Here is a 24,986-nt window from a genome sequence, read left to right as displayed (position 1 = left end):
TGCATGTGGTTTTGATCGATGGTCGACTGGTTAATTTGTCTATTATGTGGATGATTAAGCGTTAAATGACAATAGGGTGATTGATTAAACGTTTTCACAGAAAATGCTTGGAAATTGAACAATTCTATAAAAAATCATGAAAAATTACGGAAAATTAAAAAAACGGTATATGTTGACAACAAATATGAAATTTGTCCGTAAAAGTTTTTTAAAATTTTTAAAAAACTAAAATTTCATAATATCACAAAATGGCAAAAATTAATAGTGACCACCCATTTTGAGTGAAATTTAGATTTTTTAACTTTCCGGAAAAAAAAATATTAAAAAATTAAAAATTTTCATAACCTTATAAAATGGCTTAAAATAAATGTGGCCACCCATTGTGAGGGAAATTTTTAATTTTTTTGGGTGAAAAAAAAAATTAAAAAAATTAAAAAAAATATAAAATTTCAAAACTGCACAGAATTGCCTAGAAAACATGTGGCCATCAACTTGCAGTGAAATTTAAATTTTTTTAGGTGGCCAAAAAAAATTAGAATTTAAAAATTTTCAAAACTTCACGGAATGGCTTATAAGGCCACCCACTTTTAGTTATATTTAATTTTTTTAACGTGCCCTAAAAATTATTAAAATAAACAAGGACAAAAATTTTGGAAACTTTACCTAATAGCTTAGACTACCTGTGGCCACCCAATTTTAGTATGGAAAAATTTTTTTATTTCACGGAAAAAATTTTATATTAAAAAATAATAATTTAAAAATTCTAAAAAATTTAAATTTTCAAAACTTTATAGAATGTCTTAGAATATCGGTGGCCACCAACTTTTAGTGAAATTTTATTTTTTTTTAGGTCCCAAAAAAAATTTAACAATAATAACAATTTTTCTCTTACAAAACTTTAAAAAATGACTTAGAATACCTGTGGCCACCCACTTTCAGTGAAATTTAAATTTTTGTACGTGGTCAAAAAAAATTTAATCAAAATGAATGCGATTCATATAGTGATATTTGATACCTGTGGCCACCCATATCGTGCTCATATATTGATGTTTCATATCAAAATGAATGGGATTCATAGTATATTTGTTGTAGGAAATTGCACGTCATAAACACTCGACATTGGCTCATTTCAAGGAAACATTTTCTCAGTCTTTCCATCAAAATGGTAAGCTTCGTCATGTACATCATTATGTGTCCGTAATACGTGTCAATAGTTCTTTACATATTCGCATAACCTTCCTACTTGTCAGTATAAACGTGGAGGTCACATGCATAGAAGACAAGCCTCTTCCTCGTCCACGTCCCCGTCCCTTTCCTCTTCCCCTGTCCCGTCATCTAACCCTCAACCACAATATGGTCCGTCACAATATGGACACGTTGGCCCTTCCTCCAACACTCAACAACATGTTACGGGACTTGGCCACATGCGAACTGAATCTCCTCCAGTTCAATCTCCTTGAGCTCCCTCTCCTTCCGTTCCACCGCATTATTCGACGGAACAATCCAATATTGACGAAAACACAAGTCAAGAAGATAACCGATTCTTCATATGCCCATTTGGAGATTCGTAAGTACTTCATTTTTATTTTAGTATATGTAATATTTAGGGCTTTAGATATTAATATCAACTGAATTGTCGATGTTGCACAATTTTCGTATGATTACAGATTCACGGATGCTCTATCTGTTGTGAGGGAATTGAACAAAATAGTAAGAAACTTTTGGATGGGAGAGTATATTACTTACAGAAGTGTTCCACAAGAAATGAAAGAAATGTGGTGGAATGAGTTCAAGGTAAGTTTTACATATTTTATTTTCTCACCAATTAAGTTTGGTGTAGTATATTGATGGTCAAGAATGATGTAAAGGGACCAGAACAACTCTGTAGTTTTCGATACCTAAAGGACCAGATATTTTCCCCGACATGAACTTTACAAAATCTGTCTATATTTGTCTGGTGCATGGTTATGGATATGTGATCATCATAATAACTTTCAATTTGTGTTTTTATTCATTTCAGCGGAAGTTCAAGTGGGAGGAAGCGAAAGATAATGAAGTGAGAAGAATTTTCGATAAGAAAATCGGTGATTTTATGCGAAATGTCATGAATAGAGCGAAGATCAAGCAAGTAAAGCCGTCTTTCATTACAGCTGACAATTGGACGGCAATTAACAGATTTTGAGCATCTGAATAGAGTCGGCAACTCTGTGAGCAGAATAAGAAGAATCGATCTTCTAGTTCTAGTGATGGGTCAGCCACATATGCTGGGGGCTCTATCAACATTGCGGAGCATCGCAAACGACTGGTAAGTCTGTTAAATGAGTTATAAGTTAATTTAATTCAATTACTCATGTTTACATTTTGTAGGCACAAGAATTGGGGACGGAACCGACATTTGAAACTACATTTGAACGCACATTTCAAAAGAAAGATAAGACATGAACTGGCGATCGAGCAAAAGCTGTTAAGGTATGTAAGGTTATACTTTGACTTATATGTAAACTATAATGAAAATCGTGAATGCTTTCAATATTTATAGTAGATACATATATAGTGATTTTATTTTCATCTACATTGTTAATGTAAGAAAAATATGATGAACTTTTAATGAGTAGTGGTAGTGGTAGTGATGATTATCCTGAGTCCGGGCCATCAGTTGATAATATGGCATTATGGATGGAGGCAACGGATGAGGTGAAAAAAGGGAAACTATTTGGGATGGGATCGTTGTCAATGATGTACATGCCGAATAATCGTGGAAGTTCATCATCCACTGCGACTGGTCGAAGGAGGACACGACAAGACGAGCAATTGACCCAAGAAGTGCATCGTCTGAAAAATGTACTTGTTCAGAAGGACGAACAAATAAATAACTTGGAATAACAAATGGCACTCGTTATGCGACACCTTAACCTCAATCGCTATGACGATCCTCCTGTACCTCCAGCCAATCCAATAAGTGATGGGCACAATGATGACCAACACATTGATGCCGAGAATGCTGATGATGATGATGATGATGATGATTTTCTCCAGACTTTCTAGTTAAAATTCTCAAAATCGGGAATAAGCTTGCTTCATAATCTTGGTTTTTCATAATTTCACTCATATTCATATGTAAGAACATTTATGTTCATCCTCCAACATTTTTTTGTTAACCCTCTTGTTATTTTATACCTAGTTCCACATCCATGCATAAACGCTTCTTTTATATTCTGGACTGATTTATGTATCGATATTTCCTCAGGTCTCGACAAAAGTGACTACTTTTGGTGTCCTGCCATCGTACCAAAGCTGCGTCTTCTATGGTTGTCCCGCCTCTTAGTTCATGTTTTGAATGTATTGTAAGATTGGATATCAAATAGCATCATGTCAGACTCTGCAACTTTCCTTCAATTATTTGTTTCAATTATATGTCATTGTGGCTGGTTTGTCAGAATCTATGGTTTGTTCGTTTTTCTGTTTCAATTATATGTCATTGTCTCCTTTGTTTGATATGGACAAGAATTTATGGCCGAAATGATGTAAAAATAGCGACGAATATTTTAAGCCGAATTTTGCGATCATTACAGTTCGTCGCTAATTTGCGACGAATACATTTTGCAACGAATTTTGCGACCAAATTTCCGACTAATTTTGCGACGAATTTTCCGATGAAATTTGCGATGAATTTTCCGACTAATTTTGCGACGAATTTTGCGACGAAATTTGAGACGAATTTTGCGACGAATTTTGCGACGGATAGAGTTCGTCGCAAATTTGCGACGAAATATTTGCGATGAATTTTGTGACGAATTGTATTCGTGGCTAATTTTGCGACGAATTTTGCGACGAATTTATTTTCGTCGCAATTTTGCGACGAACTTTTAAATTTTCCGTCGCAAAATTTTGCGACGACCTAGTAACGACGGAATTTTTTCCGTCGCAAATTCGATTTGCGACGGATTTTTCCAAATTTTCCGTCGCAAATTTCGTCGCTAATCCGGTGTTTTTTTGTAGTGCTCATTAAGGAGTTGACCGTATTTGATTTTGTGGATAGGCCCATACAGTTATATTCTGACAATAACTCTACAGTGTTGTTTATTAACAATAACAGAGGTCTCAAGGGGTCTAAGCATATGGAGGTCAAGTACCTGACTATAAAGGAAAAAGTTCAAGATGGTGACATTGCAGTAGAGCATATTTCAACAGATGATATGATTGCAGATCCACTAACTAAAGGCCTTCGCCCTTGTGTATTTGATTGACATGTCATTAACATGGGCTTAGGTGTATCATGGGATACTGTTAATTAGTGGAAACTGTTTAGTTTTGTGTTGCTCTTATGAAGTTGGTATATGATTTTGTTACATTTTATAATATTTGAATATGTATCAACTCTTTTGCATTCAATGAGGTATTTGTGAATGTAGATTTATCAAGTTAAGTACACATATTTGATGAAAATCTCGAGGCATTGTATAAACCTTGAGTACAGGCTATGGGGCATTCTTGGTATTAGCCTTAACGATATGTCTTGTTACACATAAAGTATAGTTAACTATCAAGGTAAGATATATGCAGGTTCGTCGGAAACATGAAGGATATTCTCTGGTGACAGACTAGGTTTTGTGACACTTAAGGAGAGAGAATTTGGACTAACAAAATGGACAACACATGAAATATCATTCATTATGAGGTATTGTCCATTTGACACACTACCATATTGAATCCATATCAGTAAAGTTGAAAGCACTCGTGACCATGGAAGGCTCTGCGTGAGTACATGCAGTTACCGCCATGATTCGGTGTTCGAGACTTTATGGGATCGGATTGACTATTAAGAATAATCTCTAGATCAATATAAGGGTGCGCACACAGTTCTGTTTCAATTAATATCGCTCAACCGGGAGAATGTAAGAATTTCCTAATGTAGGCTTCATTAATTGAAATTAACTGAATTAGTTTGGTCTAATAAAGGTAAGATATATGGGTTCTTAATCAGTCTAATATGGGGCTGGCTAGTGTGGGCCGAGTACGGCCCGGGCCGTAATGAGAGGGCCCGTGGTCGAAGACTCTATAAATAGCGCTCAAGTCCATCCCCTAACCTGATGATGCACAATCTAACTCACATACGGATTAAGAGAGAACTTTCTTCTCGTGAGTGGCAATCTCATTAGGCCAGTGTTCTAATGAAGGGTATAGGGGAGAAGAACTTGAGTTTGTGTTCGGAAACCGTCGCAAATTTCGCGTCAAGTTCGATAGATTCCAAACCAGGTACGCGAATCGACAATTTCTCCATTATCGTGTTTCGGTTTCTAATTATGGTGATCCTGGACGTGCCATTTTCGAGGCCAACAGGCGCTCCCACCGTGGCCGGAGAGTGCGCAACCAAGTGTGGGGATGTGGACGTACCTTATCCGTTCTGGCTCAAACTCGAGTGTGCAAGGTCCAAAGATTTTTTCCTCAATTGCACCACTGAAGGGAACCACACACAACTACTTCTCGCCGACGGGGGGAATTGTCCAATACGCAATATCTCGATCGAGGACGCGACCATGGTCATCAGCGTCCCCGACGCATACCAGTGCTACAAGCGGGATAACCAGACAAGATACAAAAGGAATGTGTTCTTAAATCTATCTTCGTTTCCACCATACAGATTTTCCGACACCAGGAACAAGCTCACCGTCCTCGGCTGCGACACCTACGCTCTCATTTCCGACCAAGATGGGACGTTCGGGAGCGGGTGCATCTCCTACTGCAGCCAAAACGTCCACTTCGCCAACGAGACCGCTTGCTCTGGTCTCGGTTGCTGTCAAACATCCATCCCGAAGGGGCTCAAGACGCTCAACATTAGGTTGAAGTCGTTCGAACAATATGAGTCGGTCAGGCAATTCAACCCTTGCGGACTGGGCTTCGCGGTGGACAGTAATTCATTCAATATCTCCGAAAGGAAACTCCCGAGCTACGAGGATATTAACAACACAACAGAGCTTGCTCTGGACTGGATGATCGAATGGGACGTGTCTTGCGAAAAGGCCAGGTCGAACCAGTTGGTCCATGCCTGTGGCGACAACACGGACTGCAAAGACTTCGCGAATGGATTGGGTTATCGTTGCGTATGCAAGCCTGGGTACAACGGGAATCCATACAATCGCACCCACGGGTGTCAAGGTAATTAACATATATGTCTCCTAATGCATTATCGCCCTTGAATGAATTTTGTCGATAACTAACTAATTAATCACCATTCGAGAGCCGGATATAGGAGTGCTGTATCTATCTATTGATTCCATCTAGTTTACCCTTTTAATTAGGGGCCATTTGATTTCGGCCTGCAAAAGCACGATGACTTCTAACAAAACGATGAAACGACTCGAGCTTAAGACAAAACCGTGAAATCCAATATAAAACGGGTCAAAGTGGATAATATCTCGAGTGAGTTAATATATGGGTGTCACATGTACAAACTAACAAGTGCCACCACCACCACAAGCAACGACTCTCTCTCTCTCTCTCCGTCTTCATGAGTCTGGCTTGTACCTCATCTCAGCAGTGACCGTATTAACTATGGCATTCTCCTTCTTCCTAGGCTTAGTCGTCCCCAATGACCATATCTGATACCACAACACCACCTCCACCGCCCCCCTCCCCGCGCGCAACGTGGGGTTCATGTACATCGTAAAATCTCCATTTCCTCGAGTTCTGTATGCGAGATCCTTTTCAAGCTCATGCACCCTCAACAGGTCTCGTATTGAGTTCGAGGCAGTGTCGATCTCCATCGATGGCAAAACACCATGCATTGTTGAGTTCGGAGTCGACATGAAGAGAAAGAAAAAGTATCTTAAAAGAGGATGGACACATGTCACGATGCCATAGCCGAAACCAAAATGGGATAGCATTATCTGTCACATAATCTGTGCATCTACTTGTTCAATTTGTTTTTGCTATTAACCGAAATAATGGTTCAATTTGTCTTGTGCATAATTTAGACATCAATGAGTGCGCGCAACCACAAGTGTACCCATGTCATGGAAAGTGCAGGAACAAGCCCGGGAACTACACATGCGATTGCTCCGTCGGAATGCGGGGCGTTGGTAATGTCAGTTGCCAAATTTCTAGTTGGGCCGTACTCGTTGCAGGTAATTTCCTTCTGTACATCCCCTCCTCATCGACCAGATGGTTCATATCCTATCAATTCATTCTTGATTTTGCCGTCGGTTTGACGTACATGCTTTTTGGATTATTCCACCGTATAACAATAAAACCCTTAGAACAATCACTTCTCCTTGTAAGTCTTGTTTTTATAGAAGACGAAAGCTTGCAAAATCCTTTGGGTGAGCAATGTGGTACAATTGTTTTCCATGTATTTCATCTTCACATTTTCCCACGTTGACTTATTTGTGAAGGTTGGAGCTTGTTTGGCTCTATAAAACCAATCAATGAGCCCATTCTTTCTGTATAAAATCCACCCATCTGGCCATTCTTTCTTATGAAAATAGTAAAAAAATAAGAAAAGTGACGAGGCCATCCAGAAGGGGGGATTAGCTCTTTTTGAGGAAAACAATTAATTCTATAGTGGAGCCCCGCACGGGGCGGTGGCCAGCAAATTTTTTTAGGTGCAAAAAAAATCAACAAATCAAAATAGATTTCTGTTCCAGAAATCAATTTCTGGAGCAGAATTAGTCATGTTTTACCAAACAGATTTCTCCTCCAGAAATCAATTTCTGGCAAGAATTCCAAAAATCAATTTCTGGCAAGAATTTGATTTCTGGAGCAGAATGATTACCATTCGCACCCTTAGTCTTTGACGTGTGGAGGAGGAGAAGCAAACAGAAAAACTTCAGACGAAATGGAGGAGAGCTCTTGAAACACCACAGAGTTCAAATCTTTAGGGAGGCAGAGCTGGCAAAAGCAACCAACAACTATGATGATAGTAATAAGCTTGGAGAGGGCAGTTTTGGTTCCGTCTATAGAGGCAGAATAGCGGGGGACACCGTGGTCGCGGTCAAGAAGCCTAAAGATGTGCATGAGTCTCTAATAAGGAGGGATTTTCAACATGAACTTGAAACTGTGATGCAAATGAACCACAAAAAAGTGGTGAAGCTCCATGGCATATGTTTGGAGACTAGAATACCCTTACTGGTTTATGAATACATTTCGAATGGTACCCTCTTCCAACACATCCATCAGAATGCGTCGACCATCTTAAGATCGTGGAAAAACCGGCTCAGAATAGCCACCGAAGTTGCTCTTGCACTCGAGTATATGCATTCCTACGCAGAACCCCTAATCATTCATGGTGACATCAAGTCGGTGAACATACTTCTGGATCACAATTACTCAGCAGAAGTGTCTAATTTTGGAACTTCGGTACTAATATCACCAAAGCATGGTAATATTGCAGCCACTGAAATACAAGGCACATTGGGTTACATCGATCCGGAATATTTAACCACTGGTATGATAACAATTAAAAGTGATGTATATAGCTTTGGAGTTGTCCTCGTGGAGTTGCTCATGGAAAACAAGCCGACAAGTTTCATTACTAAGTCCGGAGAGTCGATCAATACTATCCATTATTTCATCTCTTCCATGAAGGATAAGACACTCTCCGATGTCATAAACTTCGAGGACGCTAATGAAGAGGAAATGGAGAGAGTAGGAATAGTTGTTGAGATTGCAAAGAAGTGCTTGGACCAAAGCGGTGCGAAGAGGCCATCAATGAGGGAAGTTGTTGAGCAACTCGTGAGAATTAACCACGAGCTCAATAGTTCGACAGTTGAAGAAAATTATGAAGAGACCGAATGCAAACTGGATGAAGAAAACCTCTACTCCCATATGACTTCAATTACTTGCGACACGAGCCAACTGTTAGTAATTAAACCAAATTCGTGAATGTCCCACATACATGCATCGTGATTGTTCATGTTTCTATGTCTAGTTTAATATTTTGTAAATTCTCATAATTTTATCTCCTTGGAATGCTATATATATTTATGAGTCGATTAAAAGTATGAGTCATGTAACAAGCCTATTTAAATGCAAGTCTTGTAATCATTTTGATAAGGTGAAATAAAAAGAAAAGGTAAAAGCCTATTTGTCTCCTTCTCTTCCTTGAGTTGTGAGAGTTGTGAGCGTTTTCACCTTCAAATTATCCTATCAAATTGGTATCAAAGCATGTCATTTGTGATCATGGCCTCAACAAACACTCAATTTCCTCTTCAATACCCTTGTCTTATCAAAGAAAATTATTGTAATTGGGCTGTTATAATGAAAGCCCTACTAGGTGCCTATGGTGTATGGGAAATTGTCATCACAGGAGTCAAAATCAGAAGACTGCCTTCGAGAAGGTTCGAGAAAAAGATCAATATGTCCTACCAATCATCTATCAAGATTTAGATGGTTCTATGTTCGAGGAGGTTTCGAACGCTACTACTTCTAAGGAGGTATGGGAGATCCTTCACAACACACACCAAGGAGTACAAAAAGTTTAGAAGATTCGCCTTCAAACTTTGAGAAGTGAATTCGAGGCAATTCATATGAGAGAATCTAAATCGATTGCTGACTATTTCATAAGAGTTTTGGCAATTGTCAACCAGATAAAAAGAAATGGTGAAGATGCTCGAGCTGTTGAGAAGATTCTTCGGTCCTTAGACAAGAAGTACTATCACATTAGCGTTGCAATTGAAGAGTCCAAAAATCTGGATGCCATGATAATGAATGAGCTTCTGGATTCAATGTAAGCCCATGAAGAAAGATTCAGAAGAAACAAGCATTAGTTGCTGGAGGAAGTACTCCAAACTAGTTTGACCATCCAAGTTGAGAAGGACCAAAGTAGAGATCCCATGCAAACTCGAGGGACTAATCAAGATCGTGGTCGAGGTTGAGGTCGAGGTCTCTTTCAAGGTAGAGGTCACGGACGAAACAAAGGAGATATTGCTCAAAATGACAATAGATACCAGAATTAATGAGGTGTTGTGGAGGAAAGAACTTGAGAGGCCAATGGCATAACAAATCTAAAATTCGTTGTTATCAGTGCAATAAACTTGGCCATTATGCTTCTGACTGTTGGTACAAAGAAAGTAGCGGAGCAACCGAAAAGGCAAATTTGGTGAATGATGTAAAGCAGGTTCTTTTATTGGCATTCAAAGAAGATGAAGGTGGACAAAATGATACTTGGTACTTGGACACTGGTGCAAGAAACCACATGTGCAGGCAAAAAGAAATGTTTGTCGAGTTAGATGAAATAATTAAGGGGAAAGTTTCATCGGTGATCATTCCAAAATTCTTGTCGAAGGCAAAGGTACAATTCTAGTTCGTTTGAAGAACAACACACATCAGTCTATTACAAATGTTTATTATGTACCAACTATGTAGAGCAATATCTTGAGTTTGGGAAAGCTTTTGGAGAAAGGCTACACTGTCCAGATAAAAGATCTTAACCTTGTGCTAAGAGATCAAAATAATAAATTGATTGCAAATGTGAAGATATTGAATAGCATGATGTTTATTCTCAATATAAAAAATGAAATGACTCGATACTTAAAGGCATGCGTAGATGATCCTTCATGGTTGTGGCATTTAAGGTTCGGCCATCCCAATTTTAGTGTACTCAATTTGATTTCCCATATGAAGATGGTTTATGGCTTGCCACATCTCGATCATCCTGATCAATTATGTGAAGGGTGTATCCTCAACAAGCATTTCTAAACTAGCTTTCCAAAAGAAGCAACTTATCGAGCAAAGAAGCCACTTGAGTTGATTCATTCTGATGTGAATGGCCTAATCACTCCTCAGTCAGATGGTAATCATCAATATTTTGTAACTTTTATTAATAATTTTACTCGAAAAGCTTGGGTGTATTTTTTAAAAGAAAAGTCAGAATTGTTTGATACTTCCAAATAATTCAAGAACTTAATTGAAAAGGAGAGTAGCTATTTTATCAAAGCTATAAGGACTGATCGTGGAGGAGAATTCACTTCAACCACATTCAATAAATTCTATGAGGATCATGGTATTTAGCATTTCTTGACGGCTCCATATTCTCTTCAACAAAATGGCGTGGTTGAACGAAAAATCAAAACCATTCTTGACATGATTTGAACCGTGTTGAAAAGCAAAAGTTTGCCCAAGGAACTGTGGGATTATTGACATCTGAATTTTCCCGACTGCTATCTTAGGAAATTTTGTTAATTATGAAAAATCGCAAAGACTCGAGTCATGACCGGGATTGACCCGGCCAAATAGAGCTCGGCCCAATTCGACCCTAAACCACGCATTTCTCTTTAGAGCTAAATTTCTCATGCCACATGACACCTCCTCAATGGTCCAAACCCTTGTCATTGCAAGCTTGCCACGTGTCACTACATCACAAAAATCCTTAAAAACCTAGGTTTTCCCTTTTGGGGAGTGGGATTGGCGGCGGCAAAAGACAAAAAAGGACCATCTTCTTTTTTGAGAAGAGAAAAGTAAAGATTCGGACAAAAACAGGTAGCAAAAAAAAAAAGGCAGAACAGGGAGACGTCGTTTCTTCTCTCTCGACCAAAGAAAAAATAGAGATCTTTTTTTTGTTTAACTTCTTCAACGCCTCCTTCCCTTCCTCCAGCTCCTTGCCCTCCGCGTCCAGTCCAGCCACTCCTCCTCCTCCTCCTCCGTCGATAACACTAGAGATGATCGGTTCCGGGACGGTCTGGTTTCCACCCTGAAACTGGGAACCGAACCAAGAGGACTAGCTCTCGATTTCTGGAACCGAACCGCTTAGTCCTAGGCTTGGTCCGGTCCAGTCCGGTTCCCAAGCGGTCCAATGAAACCAATGAATTCACAATAATTATGGCAAATTTGAAGTTTAAAACACCACCGGACTACCACTGCCACGATAACGGCCACCACCAGCCACTATTGAACAACACTAGGACACGAGAATACAGAAACAAGGCAAGGCTGGGACATACAGCGTAAACTCGAATAAAATAAAAGTGAATACGAGATAGATGAACCGAAGATGAATGTGAGATGAACATCCAAGCGTTTTGATTCAAAAAATTTTCCTTAAACATGAACATAGCTTCGTTTAAGCATCATTACAAACACATAGCAGCCAATTCGGATATATAGCACAGAGACAAGTTTGCACAAGTTTGGTTCAAGTATTTCATCTAGCATGTGGTAAGCACAGAGTGAGGAGAAGACGTCGACCTTTTTTTAGAACTCGAACCCAGATTTAGACCCAAACGACCACCAAGAAATGCTCAATATCAAAGAAATCAACTCAGTTCGACACAAAACACTCGAAAACCACAGAAACCGAGTTCGGTCATCTTTTCAACAGAACAAGTTGGAGCAAAAGGGGTTTGCAGGGACGAGCATTTAATCACGGGGGACCCTACTCAGTTTGACGGCGGCGGGGTGAGTTCGAGATGTATCGAGCTACAGCCGACCACCTTGCCATGTTTCGAGCTGGGATCCTCGGGAAAGAGCGAGCGTGAGAGGCTGAGGGAAAGAACGAGCTGAAACTAGAGAGGGAATAGCCGAACACAAAAAGAAAAGAAGGCTTAGGGTTTCCGTAAAGAATTTTAAGAAGTAAAAAAAAATAGTTGGTCTGGTCCGTACGGCTTTTAGTCTGGCATTCTCCCTCTAACAATTCCCGGCGGTTTCCGGCGTTCCCTCACTGGTCCTTGATTCGGCTTTCCCGGTTCTTCAAGGGTGAGTGCTCTTCGTTGTTTGGTTCAATTTTTTTTTTTTCCTCCAAGGATCCCAGGTTGGAGACAATGAGAGGCGGCCGGCCATAGTTCGACTCATCTCAAACTCGCCCTATATTCGCCGTCTTCGAGCCGGGTAGGGGTCGTTGCGGTTAAGCACTCATCCCTGCGTTTGGGTAGTCAGCGTATTATAGCCTCTTTTACTGTGAGGGTAATGTAGAACCCCCTGCCCTACCCTGTTTTGATAGAAGTATGCGTGTCGGTTTCAACTGAGTTGGTTCTATTGATGTTGAGCATTTCCTGGTGATTCTTTTTTGGGTCTAGGTGTGAGTTTGAGTTCTAAAACGGTCAATACCTTCTCCTCAATCCATGCTCGCCACCTGTTTGATATAATGCCTTAGTTAGTGTTGTTCTAATCGTATAAAAAATGAGACCGAGATTATATTCATTTCTGTGAAGCATATGTTGGATCTGTTTGAGCTTTTTTAATCAACTTGAGATGTCCTCTTATTGATGTAGAATAAGATTAGCATCAAATATGAGTTCATCGACATGTCTTCTTATCTTTTAATCGAACGCCCGCTAGATGTTCGACGGAATATTTGAACTAAAACCCTACGAATTTGTCTCTGGTTACTAACCGGTCTGAACACGAATCATCACCCTTTCACGTTATAATGTTTGCTTTGTTGATTGCTAGACTCGATTGCTGATGCATTGGATATTTATCAAGCGCCTCTCTAATTCCACCTTTTTTTTCCATCCCGCGCCTGTATATTCCCGTAGTCACCAATGGCAGTTGTCGGCAAGTTGATGATGTTGTAGCCGTGGCCTAAGTGTCGACCATTATATGCATCTACACCAGTTTGTTTACAGCGTCCATTTTTCCTGCCTGTTTTAATCATGCCGTGTATGTGTGAATGTGATGATGTTAGAAGTGAATATTGATGGACGACAGTCCCGGGTGGCGGCGACCGATGAATCCAGCGGTGATCCGGTGGTGACCGTAGGTGGCTGACGGCGATGTTCCTGTAGCTGGTGGTGGTAGTGCTGGTGTAACAAAAATGGGCTCAATTAGACTTAATGAACCTCGAGCTTGAACAGGTTTGATCAGTTTAGGCTTTACTTGGTTTAACGAAGTTGGGTTAGCTTCGGCCTTAGAGAATTTGGGCTTGTTTGGACTAGGTGAAATTTTCGACCATTAAAAAAGAAAAGACTAGGTGAATTTGGGCTGGGATTAGTTTAGATGAGTTTTGGGTTTAATCCGATTTTGACAAATTGGGCTTCGTCTGTCCTGAGAACACTAGAGCCCATTTGTGTCCATGAGCCCAGATTCGTAAGGCCAGGGCAGCCCATGTTCGGGTAGGACCCAAAGGCCTAGCCCTAGTCCCCGCTTTTGAAATAAAAAATTATTAAAAATAATTAATATTAAAAGTAATTAAATTTTAAAATTAATTTAAAAAAATCGAAACAAAATTTAGAAAAATCAGAAAATTCTTTGAAATAGCCCCCTATTAGATTTTTAAATTTTAGTACTAAATTTAACTTAATTTCAATTGGAAAACATCCCATTAGTTTGGGGAATCTAGTTGACACTTTTGATTTAGTTTAGTCTTAAAATGTTGATCCTTTTAGAAAGCAAATTGAACTTGATTTTTTATTTTAGCTCATGGAGGTTGCCATCCCGAGGTTTATAATGAAACCATATATATTCTTTGCCCGACTTATATCGGATTTTCATTTCTGGCACCTTTGTTCATAAGCTCTCAATACTTAGGTGTTTCATTCCCGCACTTTCAATAAATTGGTTGTTCATTTCCTTTTTAGAATGGTTAGGACAAACCTCAAAAGAAGAATAAATCCAAAAAAATTGCATGAATGCTTAGCGACTTGAAAACACCTTTACGACTCATAATCGATAGAAGACCGTTTGATCACTTAGATAAATAACCAAACCTAGTTAGAGGTACTGAAGGGGCGCTAATTAGACAATTCGTGTAATCAAGTCCCCGAACTTAGTAAATCTCTAGTGACATAGAAAACGAGATAAATTCTCGTGTCTTGTTTAGTTTTTATCTAACCCCGAAAGGCTAGTGACAACTCTTAGAATCCCTTAGGATAGTCAAACTCAAAATGAAATTCAATGGAGTGCGAGTTATGGGCTTGGGAGAGCTTGCGCCTTATCGAGGGTTGTAGGCCCGCATTTTAGGCAATACACCTAAACTTACCTTTTTCCTAACCTCTTCGGAAAATTTGGGCCGCATAGGGCTCAAGCTCTCGTTTTCACAAAATCGATGTCCCACATATAGACATGAAAGCGTAACTCCACAAGAAGCATGGAGCTTGAGAACGCCTAGTATTTCGCATTTGAGAATTTTCAGAAGCATTTCCTACGTTCATGTTTCGAACCAGAGAAGATCAAAGTTGGAAGACAGGAGTAGAAAGCTATCGGGTTTGACTCCTCATCCAAAGCCTATAAATTATTTGATCCTAACACTGTGAAAGTGCATATAAGAAGAGATGTCAAGTTCGATGAAGAAGGAATGTGGGAAGACAATCCAAAAGATGAAGTGAATGTTCATGGTGATTCCAGCTAAATGGAGTTGAAGGATCACTCTTCACCTTATTCTCCAATATCTTTTTCAAGTCCATCACCATCAACTTCTTCAAATGGTGTTGATGAACCGTTAGTTTCAAAGTCGAGGAGATTGTGTGAGCTTTATGAAGCCACAGATGAGCTTCACCTTGTATGCCTTCTTGCAGATTACGAGCCACTTGTCTACAATGTTACTGTCAAGGAAGAAAATTGGGGGAAAGCCATGAATGAAGAAATTGAAGCTATTGAAAAGAATCAAACATGCGAGCTTGCTAATCTTCCAAAAGGACAAGAAAGCGATCGGTGTCAAATGGGTGTACAAGGCCAAAAAGAACGAGAAAGGGGAGGTGACATGGTATAAGGCTAGATTAGTCACGAAGGGGTACAAGCAAAAGGCTGGAGTTGACTATAATGAAGTTTTTGCCCTTGTCATCCGCATGGAAACGATTAGATTGATCATTTCTATTGCAGCTAAAAATGGTTAACAAATTTATCAAACATTTTTAAACAGGATCCTTGATGAGGAGATTTATGTTGAGCAACCCATGGGGTTTGTTGGGAAAGGTCATGAAGACAAAGTGTTGAGGATGAAGAAAGCTCTGTATCGGCTTAAACAAGTACCGAGAGCATGAAATTCTAGAATTGATGCCTATTTCTAGGCAAGTGGCTTCTCTCAATGTTCATGTGAGCATGCACTTTATTTGAAGAAAAAAAAGGTGACATTCTATTGGCCTGTTTATTTGTAGATGACCTTGTTTTTATAAGAAATAATCCAGTAATGATTGATGCTTTTAAGACATCCATGGTGAAGAAATTTGAAATGACTAATAATGGTTTCATGAATTATTTCCTTAGCATAGAAGTGAAGTAAAATGATATGAGATTTTTATTTCCCAAAAAGGATATGCATAAAATATACTTGAAAAATTCAATATGAAAAACTGTACACCGGTTCATACACCAATGGAATGCGGAGCCAAACTTTCAAAGTTTAATGATGGCATTGATGTTGATTCAATGTACCATAATAGCTTGATTGGAAGCTTGAGATATTGGACATGTACTAGACAAGATATCGTGTACAACGTTGGAATTATGAGTCGGTATATGGAGAAACCAAAGTCATCTCATCTTAAAACTGCAAAAAGGATACTTCGCTATGTCAAAGGGACTGTTGCTCATGGCTTACACTACTATCAGTCTAAATCCTTCCGGTTTATAGCCTATTCAGACAGTGATATTGGTGGAGACATTGATGATCAAAAAAGCACTATAAGCTTTGTGTTTTTCTTGTGTTATACTACTTTCACATGGTCATCAAAGAAGCAATCCAATGTTACTCTTTCAAAATGTGAAGCTAAATATGTGGCAGCATCTTCATGTGTTTCTCATGCAATATGGCTGAGAAGACTACTCAAAGAAATTCATATGGAGTAGAAGAAAGCAGCAAAGATTTTTGTCGATAATATTCCTACTATTACTTTGGCGAAAAATCCACTTTTTATGAACGAAACAAACATATCGATGTTCGTTATCACTTTGTTCAAGAACAAGTGAAAGAGAAGGAAATTGAAGTTTCTCATGTGAAAATGGGAGATCAAATAGTATATATTTTTACTAAACCTCTGAAGATTGATGCATTTCGGAAGTTTAGGAGTTTGCTTGGAATGATTGATGGAAGAGAATTTGGCTTAAGGGGGTTTGTTAATAATTAAACCATTTGTGAATATCCCACATACATGTATCATGACTATTCATGTTTCTATGTCTAGTTTAATATTTTGTAAATTCCCAAGAATATATCTCCTTGGAATGCTAGATATATTTATGAGTCATTTAAGAGTAAGAGTCATATAATAAGTCTATATAAAGGCAAGTCTTTTAATCATTTTGATGAGGTAAGATTAAAAAAAAATAGAAAAAAGCCTATTTGTCTCCTTCTCTTCCTTGAGTTGTGAGAGTTGTGAGCTTTTTCACCTTCAAATCATCCTATCAAATATGAGATGTCAAGCTCTCTTTTCTGATCTGGGAATGGATTTAGCAGGTTCTAGCATCTTGTACCTTTATTACTATAGTAACATGTCTATTAATTGTCCACGAGTACTTCTAGGGTTGAATATGTAATCTGAATATAGGTTTGCCATTTGCTATAGACTTATATTTGTACAAGCATTTGTGCAAGTTTGAGTGTCACGATCTAATATAATATCTGCAATGTTGTGCATTGATGTAGACTTATAGGTGGCTGACATAAGGCCTTATGACATTATCATAATCTCTCTTTCCCTTTATCTTTTCTTCGTTGTCTTTTTTTCCTTACATATAATAATAGGTCAGAAAAATAATCTAATTACTCGCAAATATGAAATAATATTCATTTGATCTAATTCTTGTATTACATTTTAAGGTGATTCTTCTTTTGCTTTGTTTACGTCAATCTTCTATCACATCTTTAAAGAATCATACTTTCACTACTTTACTTACAATATTCTAATGCTAAATATAGCTTTCTAGGGTAAATATTACAAAATCTATGAACTTAAGCGTATATGTTCCAAGAAGAAAAATAGATATTTTGATAAATAACAACTAAAAAATGATATTCGAGTACCATCCACTGGTATATGAGTAAAGTTACCGAGAGACTAGTAATTTATTTTTTCCGTAAAGAGAGACCAACTAGATTTTCAATATGTAGATAAAAGAGCTAAATCGTTGGGTACATGATCAGAAAACGTTAAAAGAATTGAAAGTCCACAATTTATATCCTTTGCATACCTAATATTTACTTTTCTCATTTGTCAATTCTCAAATATTAATATTCGTTGTCTCTATTTAAATACTTTTTTGCTATATTGACCTAAAAATTATGAGATATTAAATCGAACATGTTCGTAAACAAGCGTTTGATATTCAAAGGATTTGACTAGCGCGTCGCATCTCAACAGTTGGAAACTAATGCTCCGGTTGCCCATCCTATGTAAAAGAGAATTTGTAAACCTGCTCGCATTGTTACTACTTGTCTGTAACGATGCCGTTATGCTAGCCAAGCTCTTATCGTAATTAAGAATATCACATGTTTTGTTTTTGTTTATTGTAGACATCTCATATATATTAAAAGGGCCGTGTTCCTTTTTAATTTTAGATTTTACTTATGTAGAAATTAGCATTGTCAAAAAGAGAAATTTATAAGAAACCTAATCCTTTCCAAAGTTCATAAAAATTAATTTTAGATTTTACTCGTGTAGAAATGAACATTGAGATCCTTATAATTACGTAAAAAGGATATACCAACATGAATACATTTATCACTTTACACTCCTGATCCTTTCTGCCGCGCGCGCGCGTGTGTGTGTGTTTTTTGAAAATATGAATACGTGTATACATGATAATGACATGGCATGTGTATGGCGATGAAGTGGCGAATATGCATGAGTCCTATATGAGATGTGCATGCATGCACAATTGGTTATAACTATTTATTTAATGATGTGTGATTATAGATGCTTTAAAAATAACGAAGTCAAGTTATATTTCTCCTATTACCTTCCATGGTTTGACTTATTAACTTTAAGGCTCCGTTTATTTCACAAAAAATAAGTAATTTGAAAAATATTTTTATAAAAATGATCGATTGTATCGCTTGAAATAATTAATCAATGAAAAATATTTTCGTTATCTACAACAATTTATATCCAAACATTTTCGTGGAAGATAAATATATTTTTGGTTTATTCATTTTTTTGAATGATAGAAGCAAACTTTTTTAAGAAAATATTTTCCAAATTATTCATTTTCTGCGAAACAAATGTACCCTAAGAAACAAATGATCTCTAGTGCGTATGAACTAATATATTTCTCCTTCTACCTTCCACAAACCATTGTGTCCAAATTTGGAACGACAGCTCAAAATTCAAGCATAGACATTAGTGCAAAATATCTAAATGAACTTCGACAAAACAATGTTTACTATTTATGAATCTATTATTAGCCCAATTCAGCAGAGACGTGATCAGTTCTAAAATTCTAATTTTATCTTGGCAAAGTAACGACTATGGTTATTTAAGTAACTGATTTTTTAAAAAAAATTCCGCATAGTTACGGTACTAATTTTCCTAAATCTATAGTAGGGTTACTCGTTTTTCTTGGCACTTTCTAACCGGGTGGCCACGAAATTTTGAAATAACCTTGAAATACTCCACCAGTGGAACCAATTGATGGAATTTTCAATGGAATTTGATTTGCTGTCAAATCTGGTCAAGCTTTTAAAATCTGGAAGCATGGAATTGATTCATGAATGTGTTCTCCGCTTCTTCATTCGGGCATTACAGAAGATCGTCCGAACCAGTTAGGTGAACAAGAATCTAATCCAACTACTTGTGTGCCAGTTGGATATAAGCAAATCACATAATTAAATCTAATGGTTAATTACAAGGATTATCCTATTGCAAAATCAATAGTAACGGCTTTATTTGTCTTAGTTATTACGTCCTCCAATAATCTCACGCCACGCAATATAGTTTATTTAAGAATTATCAAGATTCAAGATAAATACTCCATCAAATATGGAAGTGAGATCTCCTACCTGTGTACATTAATCCCATGGCCTTCACTACAAAGTAATCGGTCCACGTTTATAAAAGCACATGAGAGCAAACACCTCTCATTCGAAAACAACAAAAAGCCAGAGAGGAAGAAGGAGAGATACCGTCATCGCTTTCAAGTTCATTACAATGGCGATTAGGCATCCCGGGTTTTACTTTCAACCCACCGACGAACACCTCTTTTTCCATTACTTGTTGCAGAGGCTGAATCAAGAACCTCTGCCCGATCCAAACGTTGTCCGCGATTGCAACGTGTACGGCGGTGATCCCTGGAAGATCTTCGGCAAGGATAGGGACAAGAAGTTCTATGTTTTCACTGTATTGAAGAAGAAGAACAAATCGAGAGTGGATAGGACTGCTGGCTCGGGTACTTGGAAAGGTGAACGGAGTGACGACATCAGGGATTCGCAAGGTAAACTAGTTGGCTACAAGAAACTCTTTTCTTTCAAATCGAAAGCTAGATTGAGTGCAAAAGCCGACAAGGCCGAGAATGGGCACTGGATCATGTGCGAGTACTCGACGCATCCACACAATGTAAGTGTCACTTTCCTCTTGGGTTTTTAACTATTGGAAGTACGTGTCGTACTTTTATTGATATAAACCGTCATTGTCTTAAACGTGATAGCTGATCCGGGTCAGCCTTTGACAATTTTAATTTTGTTGGTTAAGAAACAAATGACGCTTAATAAGTTTGGTGCTCTTTATGGATCCTAACTATTTTGATCCAATTTTAAAGCATTCGTTAGGGTTTGATCGATAATATAGTTGCATTAATGATCCGTCCACAATGAACTGCAAAAAAATAATAATAATAAGGTTATAAACGGAATTCTTTGATCAATAGATTAATTGTACAAAACCTACCATTCTCATTGTAACTTGGTTGATCAAGATAGTATCTGCTTTTAGCGTAACTCAATTTTGGGTTGCATGTACATTTGCGGCATAATTATTCTATCATACCTTCGATATACGTATTTTAGTTGTTTAATTTCTTTCTATTTCTTCTTTTATCAGAGGAAAAGGATAATTTAATTTGATTAAATATTATGAGGATTAATTCAAGAGGGAGTGAGATTTTCCTCATGATGATAAAACACTTATATCAGGTTTCAGAACGTCTTCCCATGTACAATTTGTTGGAGTTGGCGAATACTTCGGGGACCCTTGTTTCTCACACGGGTACGCCCACGTGAGCTTAGGAAACCGAAGTGTTGTCCGACGACATGTGACCCATGCGTGCGAGAATGCGGGGTTCGGGGGCGCCCCCGACATGGGTGCCCCGCTGCCCGGTCAGCGGGCGGGGGTTCGGGGGCAACGCCCCTCGACAGGGGTTCCGCTGCCCGGTCAGCGGACGGCTGCCCCGCTTGCCGGTGAGCGGGCGGGGGCTCGGGGGCAGCGCCCCCGAAACCTCAACGGGTTTGGGCTGACCCGTATGATGCGAGATTAAGAGATTTCATATAGGTTTAGGTTTTGGGCCCGTTTGGGGCATATATATATTTTGCTCGTTTTTCTTATCATTGTAACAAGTTGAGTGGCTGTAAACCAAAAATATAGTGAAATCTCTTTGCAGGACGTAGCCCTAATCGAGGGTGAACCTGGGTAAGTAAATTCGTGCATCGTCTATTTTCTCTGTTTTCTGCGTGATCATTCTGTTTCGGTTCTCGATAATTCCCTTCACAATTATGTTTCGTTTTAATAAATAGATGGTGGTGAAAAAATATCGAATAGGCTCTCTTCAAGAGTGTCCTGAGGCTTAGAGTAAATAGATAGAATTTCTTTTGTAATTAACTTTATCGAAAACCAAAAATTTATTCTCATTCATAATGATTAATAAGTGTTCAATGGACACTCATTAATACAATTTTTCTATAATATGAGGTAAAATTGACCAACTTAAATTAAATTAGCTATATTTTTATACTTCTTAGTAATAATGACGGTAATATAAGTGAATAGAGACATTACATATAAATTTCTTCTCAAAATTGTATTTTTCTCCGAATTAAGTAAGTATAAAATTCGTGAATTAATTTATTTTTGTCTAAAAAATTATTTGAATGTGTTTAGAATACTATTAACTTATCAAGAACGTCAATCTCGTGAAATGAGTCATAAAAGTTAAATTTCATTTCAAACGTCTCATTGAGGTTTTTTTTTTGCCATATTTGAATTTTGTTTACCTGATTTGACCCATTTAGGCTGCGCATGGTAACCATTCTGTTTCTCTATTTCTGTTCCAGAAATAGGTTTGGAACAGAAATCCGTTTGGTAACACAATTTTAATTTCTATTTCTGGAACAAATTTTTGTTCCAGAAATAGATTTGAAAGAGAAATCAGAAGCTAAAATTTTTAGCTTCTCTATTTCTGGAACAGAAATGAGAAATATAAATTTTTCTCATCGCTCATCCTCGCTACTAGCCGGCCACCCCCGTCGTCGCTCACTATTGCCACCGGCTGCCTCCCACCACCGCCGGCTGCCGACCACCGGCCACCTCCCGCCACCATCGGCCGCCAGCTGCCTCCCGCCGCCCAAAAAAAAAAATCCAAAAAATCCTTAAAAATTGAAAAATTCCAGAAAAATTCATAAAAATTTCTAGAAAATAAAAAAAAAGTCAGATTTCGGGAAAATAGGAAATTTGTTCATTTTCTCCAAAAAAAATAAAAAAATTTCAAAACTTCACAGAATGGCTTATAATACTTGTGGCCAATCACTTTGAGTGAAATTTAAATTTTTTGAGGTGCCAAAAAAAATAAAAAAAATCAAAAATTTCAAAACTTTACAGAATGGCTTAGAATATATGTGGCCACCCACTTTGTGTGAAATTTAAATTTTTTGAGGTGCCCAAAAAAAATCCAAAAATCAAAAATTTCAAAACTTCACAGAATGACTTAGAATATCTGTGGCCACCCACTTTGAGTGAAATTTAAATTTTGAGATGCCCAAAAAAATTTAAAAATCAAAAATTTCAAAACTTCACAGAATGGTTTAGAATACCTGTGGCCACCCACTTTGCGTAAAATTTAAATTTTTTGAGGTGCCCAAAAAAAACCAAAAAATTCAAAACTTCACAGAATGACTTAGAATACATGTGGCCACCCATTTTAAGTGAAATTTAAATTTTTTAGGTGCCAAAAAAATAATAAAAAATAATAAAAAAATTTAAATTTCACTCAAAGTGGGTGGCCACGGGTATTCTAAGCCATTCTGTGAAGTTTTAAAATTTTTTATTTTTTGATTTTTTTTGGGCACATCAAAATATTTAAATTTCATTCAAAGTGGATGGCCACAGGTATTCTAAGCCATTCTATGAAGTTTTGAATTTTTTGATTTTTTTTGGAAAAAATGAACAAATTTCCTATGTTCCTGAAATCTGACTTTTTTTTATTTTCTGGAAAATTTTATGGATTTTCTGAATTTTTTTTAGATTTTTAGGAATTTTCCAGATTTTCTAATTTTTTTATTCTATTTCTAAAAGAAATGAAGCGATTGTCCGCCGCCCACCGCCGCCCGCCGGCCACATGAGAAGGAGAAATTTTGTGCCATTATCAAACAAATTTCTGTTTCTGAAATAGAAATTTTGTGTCGTTATCAAACATGTTTTTTAGCTTAGAAACTCCTCCAGAAACAGAAATAGAAAAATCAATTTCTGGCCAGAAATTGATTTCTGAAACAGAATGGTTATCATTCGCAGCCTTAATGAGTTATATTTCAAAAAAAAAGAGTTATATCGCATGTTCTAATACCTATTCAATAAATAGGTCATGCTCGGATTGAATTTTCTGACACAATTATTTAATAGATCATATTTAGATTAATTTACTTAATACTATAATTTTAAATTGACATGACCCGCCCGACTCATAAACACCAAATAGGTATCACGAGTTAAGTGTCCTAATAATATATCTAAATTGGTGCTTTTTATGAATTCTAACTATTTTGATCCAACTTTCATGCATTAGTTAGGGTTTGATCGATGATATAATTGGGTTTATGATCCGTCCACAAAGTGATTAGGGTATAAAAAGGAATTCTTCGCTTAATCATCTAATTGTAAAAAGCCACGAACAATCATTATTGTTGTAACTTGGTTGATCAAGAAAGTGTCTGATTTTGCCCTCACTATAAGTTGCATGTACATTGCTCGGGCCCATTCTTGCCATCATACCGTTCATACACGCATTTTTATTGATTATGATCTCTTTTTAGAGGGAAATGTTTATTCATTTTGTTTAAATATCATGCTGGAAACAGAGTGTGTCCTATGCGTAATTAGAAACAAATACGCCGAGAAAGTAAACAAAAACGGGTGCCGTAATCTGCACGGCCGCGTGCAACTTGAGGAAGAGAATCGACGAGCAAAGAAGGCGGCACGCCCACTCCGCTACGATCACGCAAATGCCATCGACGATCCTTCCACGGCATTGCCACTCTCAACTCCGGCCGCTGCTCAAGCTCGACCGGCTGCTTCCCCAGCGATCAACGAAGACGCTGTCCCTGATCCACCTCCGACCGTGACTCCAATTGTGACGTGGACCGTTCCACAATATATCTGCTGCGATGCAAATTATGTCAATTCACTTCCTACGACCACTACGACAGTGCAACAAGATACTTGTGGTTTCGGTTCCCTGGCCTTTGGCGGCACTGCGTGCCTCAATCCTACGACGACAGCGGCAGTGGCTGTGCAAGACGACATCTTCTACGCCGCTGATTCCCAGGCTTTCGCAGCAACGGAAACACCAATCCTCTTCCTCCAGCGGCAGCGAACATGCAAGGAGATACCTGCAACGCGGCTTGCCGGGCTTTCGGCGGCCCAATTGCCGATCTGCTTCCTACGACCAGCACGGCCGCACAAGGGGTTGACCGTAAATGGGCGCATCAGTCAATGAATACGGAAATAGATCCGTCTGTCCAGTACCTCTTTCATACAGTCGTCAAGCAACGCGCTCGAGCTCTTCATGCAAGGAACGATCTCGTTGAATCGCACCCGGAAGGAGTTCCAGCTGATTGGCCTGATGAGTTTCTGGACTTTAGCCATTGTATCTAGCTAGCTAGCTATTAGGAGAATTGATGAACATCACGTTCTCAATTGTAA

At 38.1% G+C, this 24,986-nt stretch overlaps 2 protein-coding genes across 2 annotated transcripts; both read left to right on the top strand.

Moving 5' to 3' along the window:
- Positions 1-5,303: 5,303 nt before the first annotated feature.
- Positions 5,304-9,728, top strand: LOC115669850 (wall-associated receptor kinase 5-like). The gene is made up of 5 exons (XM_056321407.1): positions 5,304-6,156; positions 6,975-7,124; positions 7,787-8,876; positions 9,305-9,431; positions 9,585-9,728. The coding sequence occupies exons 1-5, from the start codon at positions 5,304-5,306 to the stop codon at positions 9,726-9,728; spliced, it is 2,364 nt and encodes a 787-aa protein (XP_056177382.1).
- A 10,284-nt stretch (positions 9,729-20,012) lies between these two features.
- Positions 20,013-24,780, top strand: LOC115669165 (NAC domain-containing protein 58-like). Its single transcript, XM_056321405.1, has 3 exons — positions 20,013-20,417; positions 21,086-21,094; positions 24,145-24,780. The coding sequence occupies exons 1-3, from the start codon at positions 20,013-20,015 to the stop codon at positions 24,778-24,780; spliced, it is 1,050 nt and encodes a 349-aa protein (XP_056177380.1).
- Positions 24,781-24,986: the final 206 nt, after the last annotated feature.

This window comes from Syzygium oleosum, unplaced genomic scaffold (assembly GCF_021117445.2).
Source record: "Syzygium oleosum isolate NSW1041296 unplaced genomic scaffold, Sole_v2.1 Sole_v2.22, whole genome shotgun sequence".
NCBI classification, from domain to species: domain Eukaryota; kingdom Viridiplantae; phylum Streptophyta; class Magnoliopsida; order Myrtales; family Myrtaceae; genus Syzygium; species Syzygium oleosum.
This window is presented reverse-complemented; position numbering and strand designations above follow the sequence as displayed.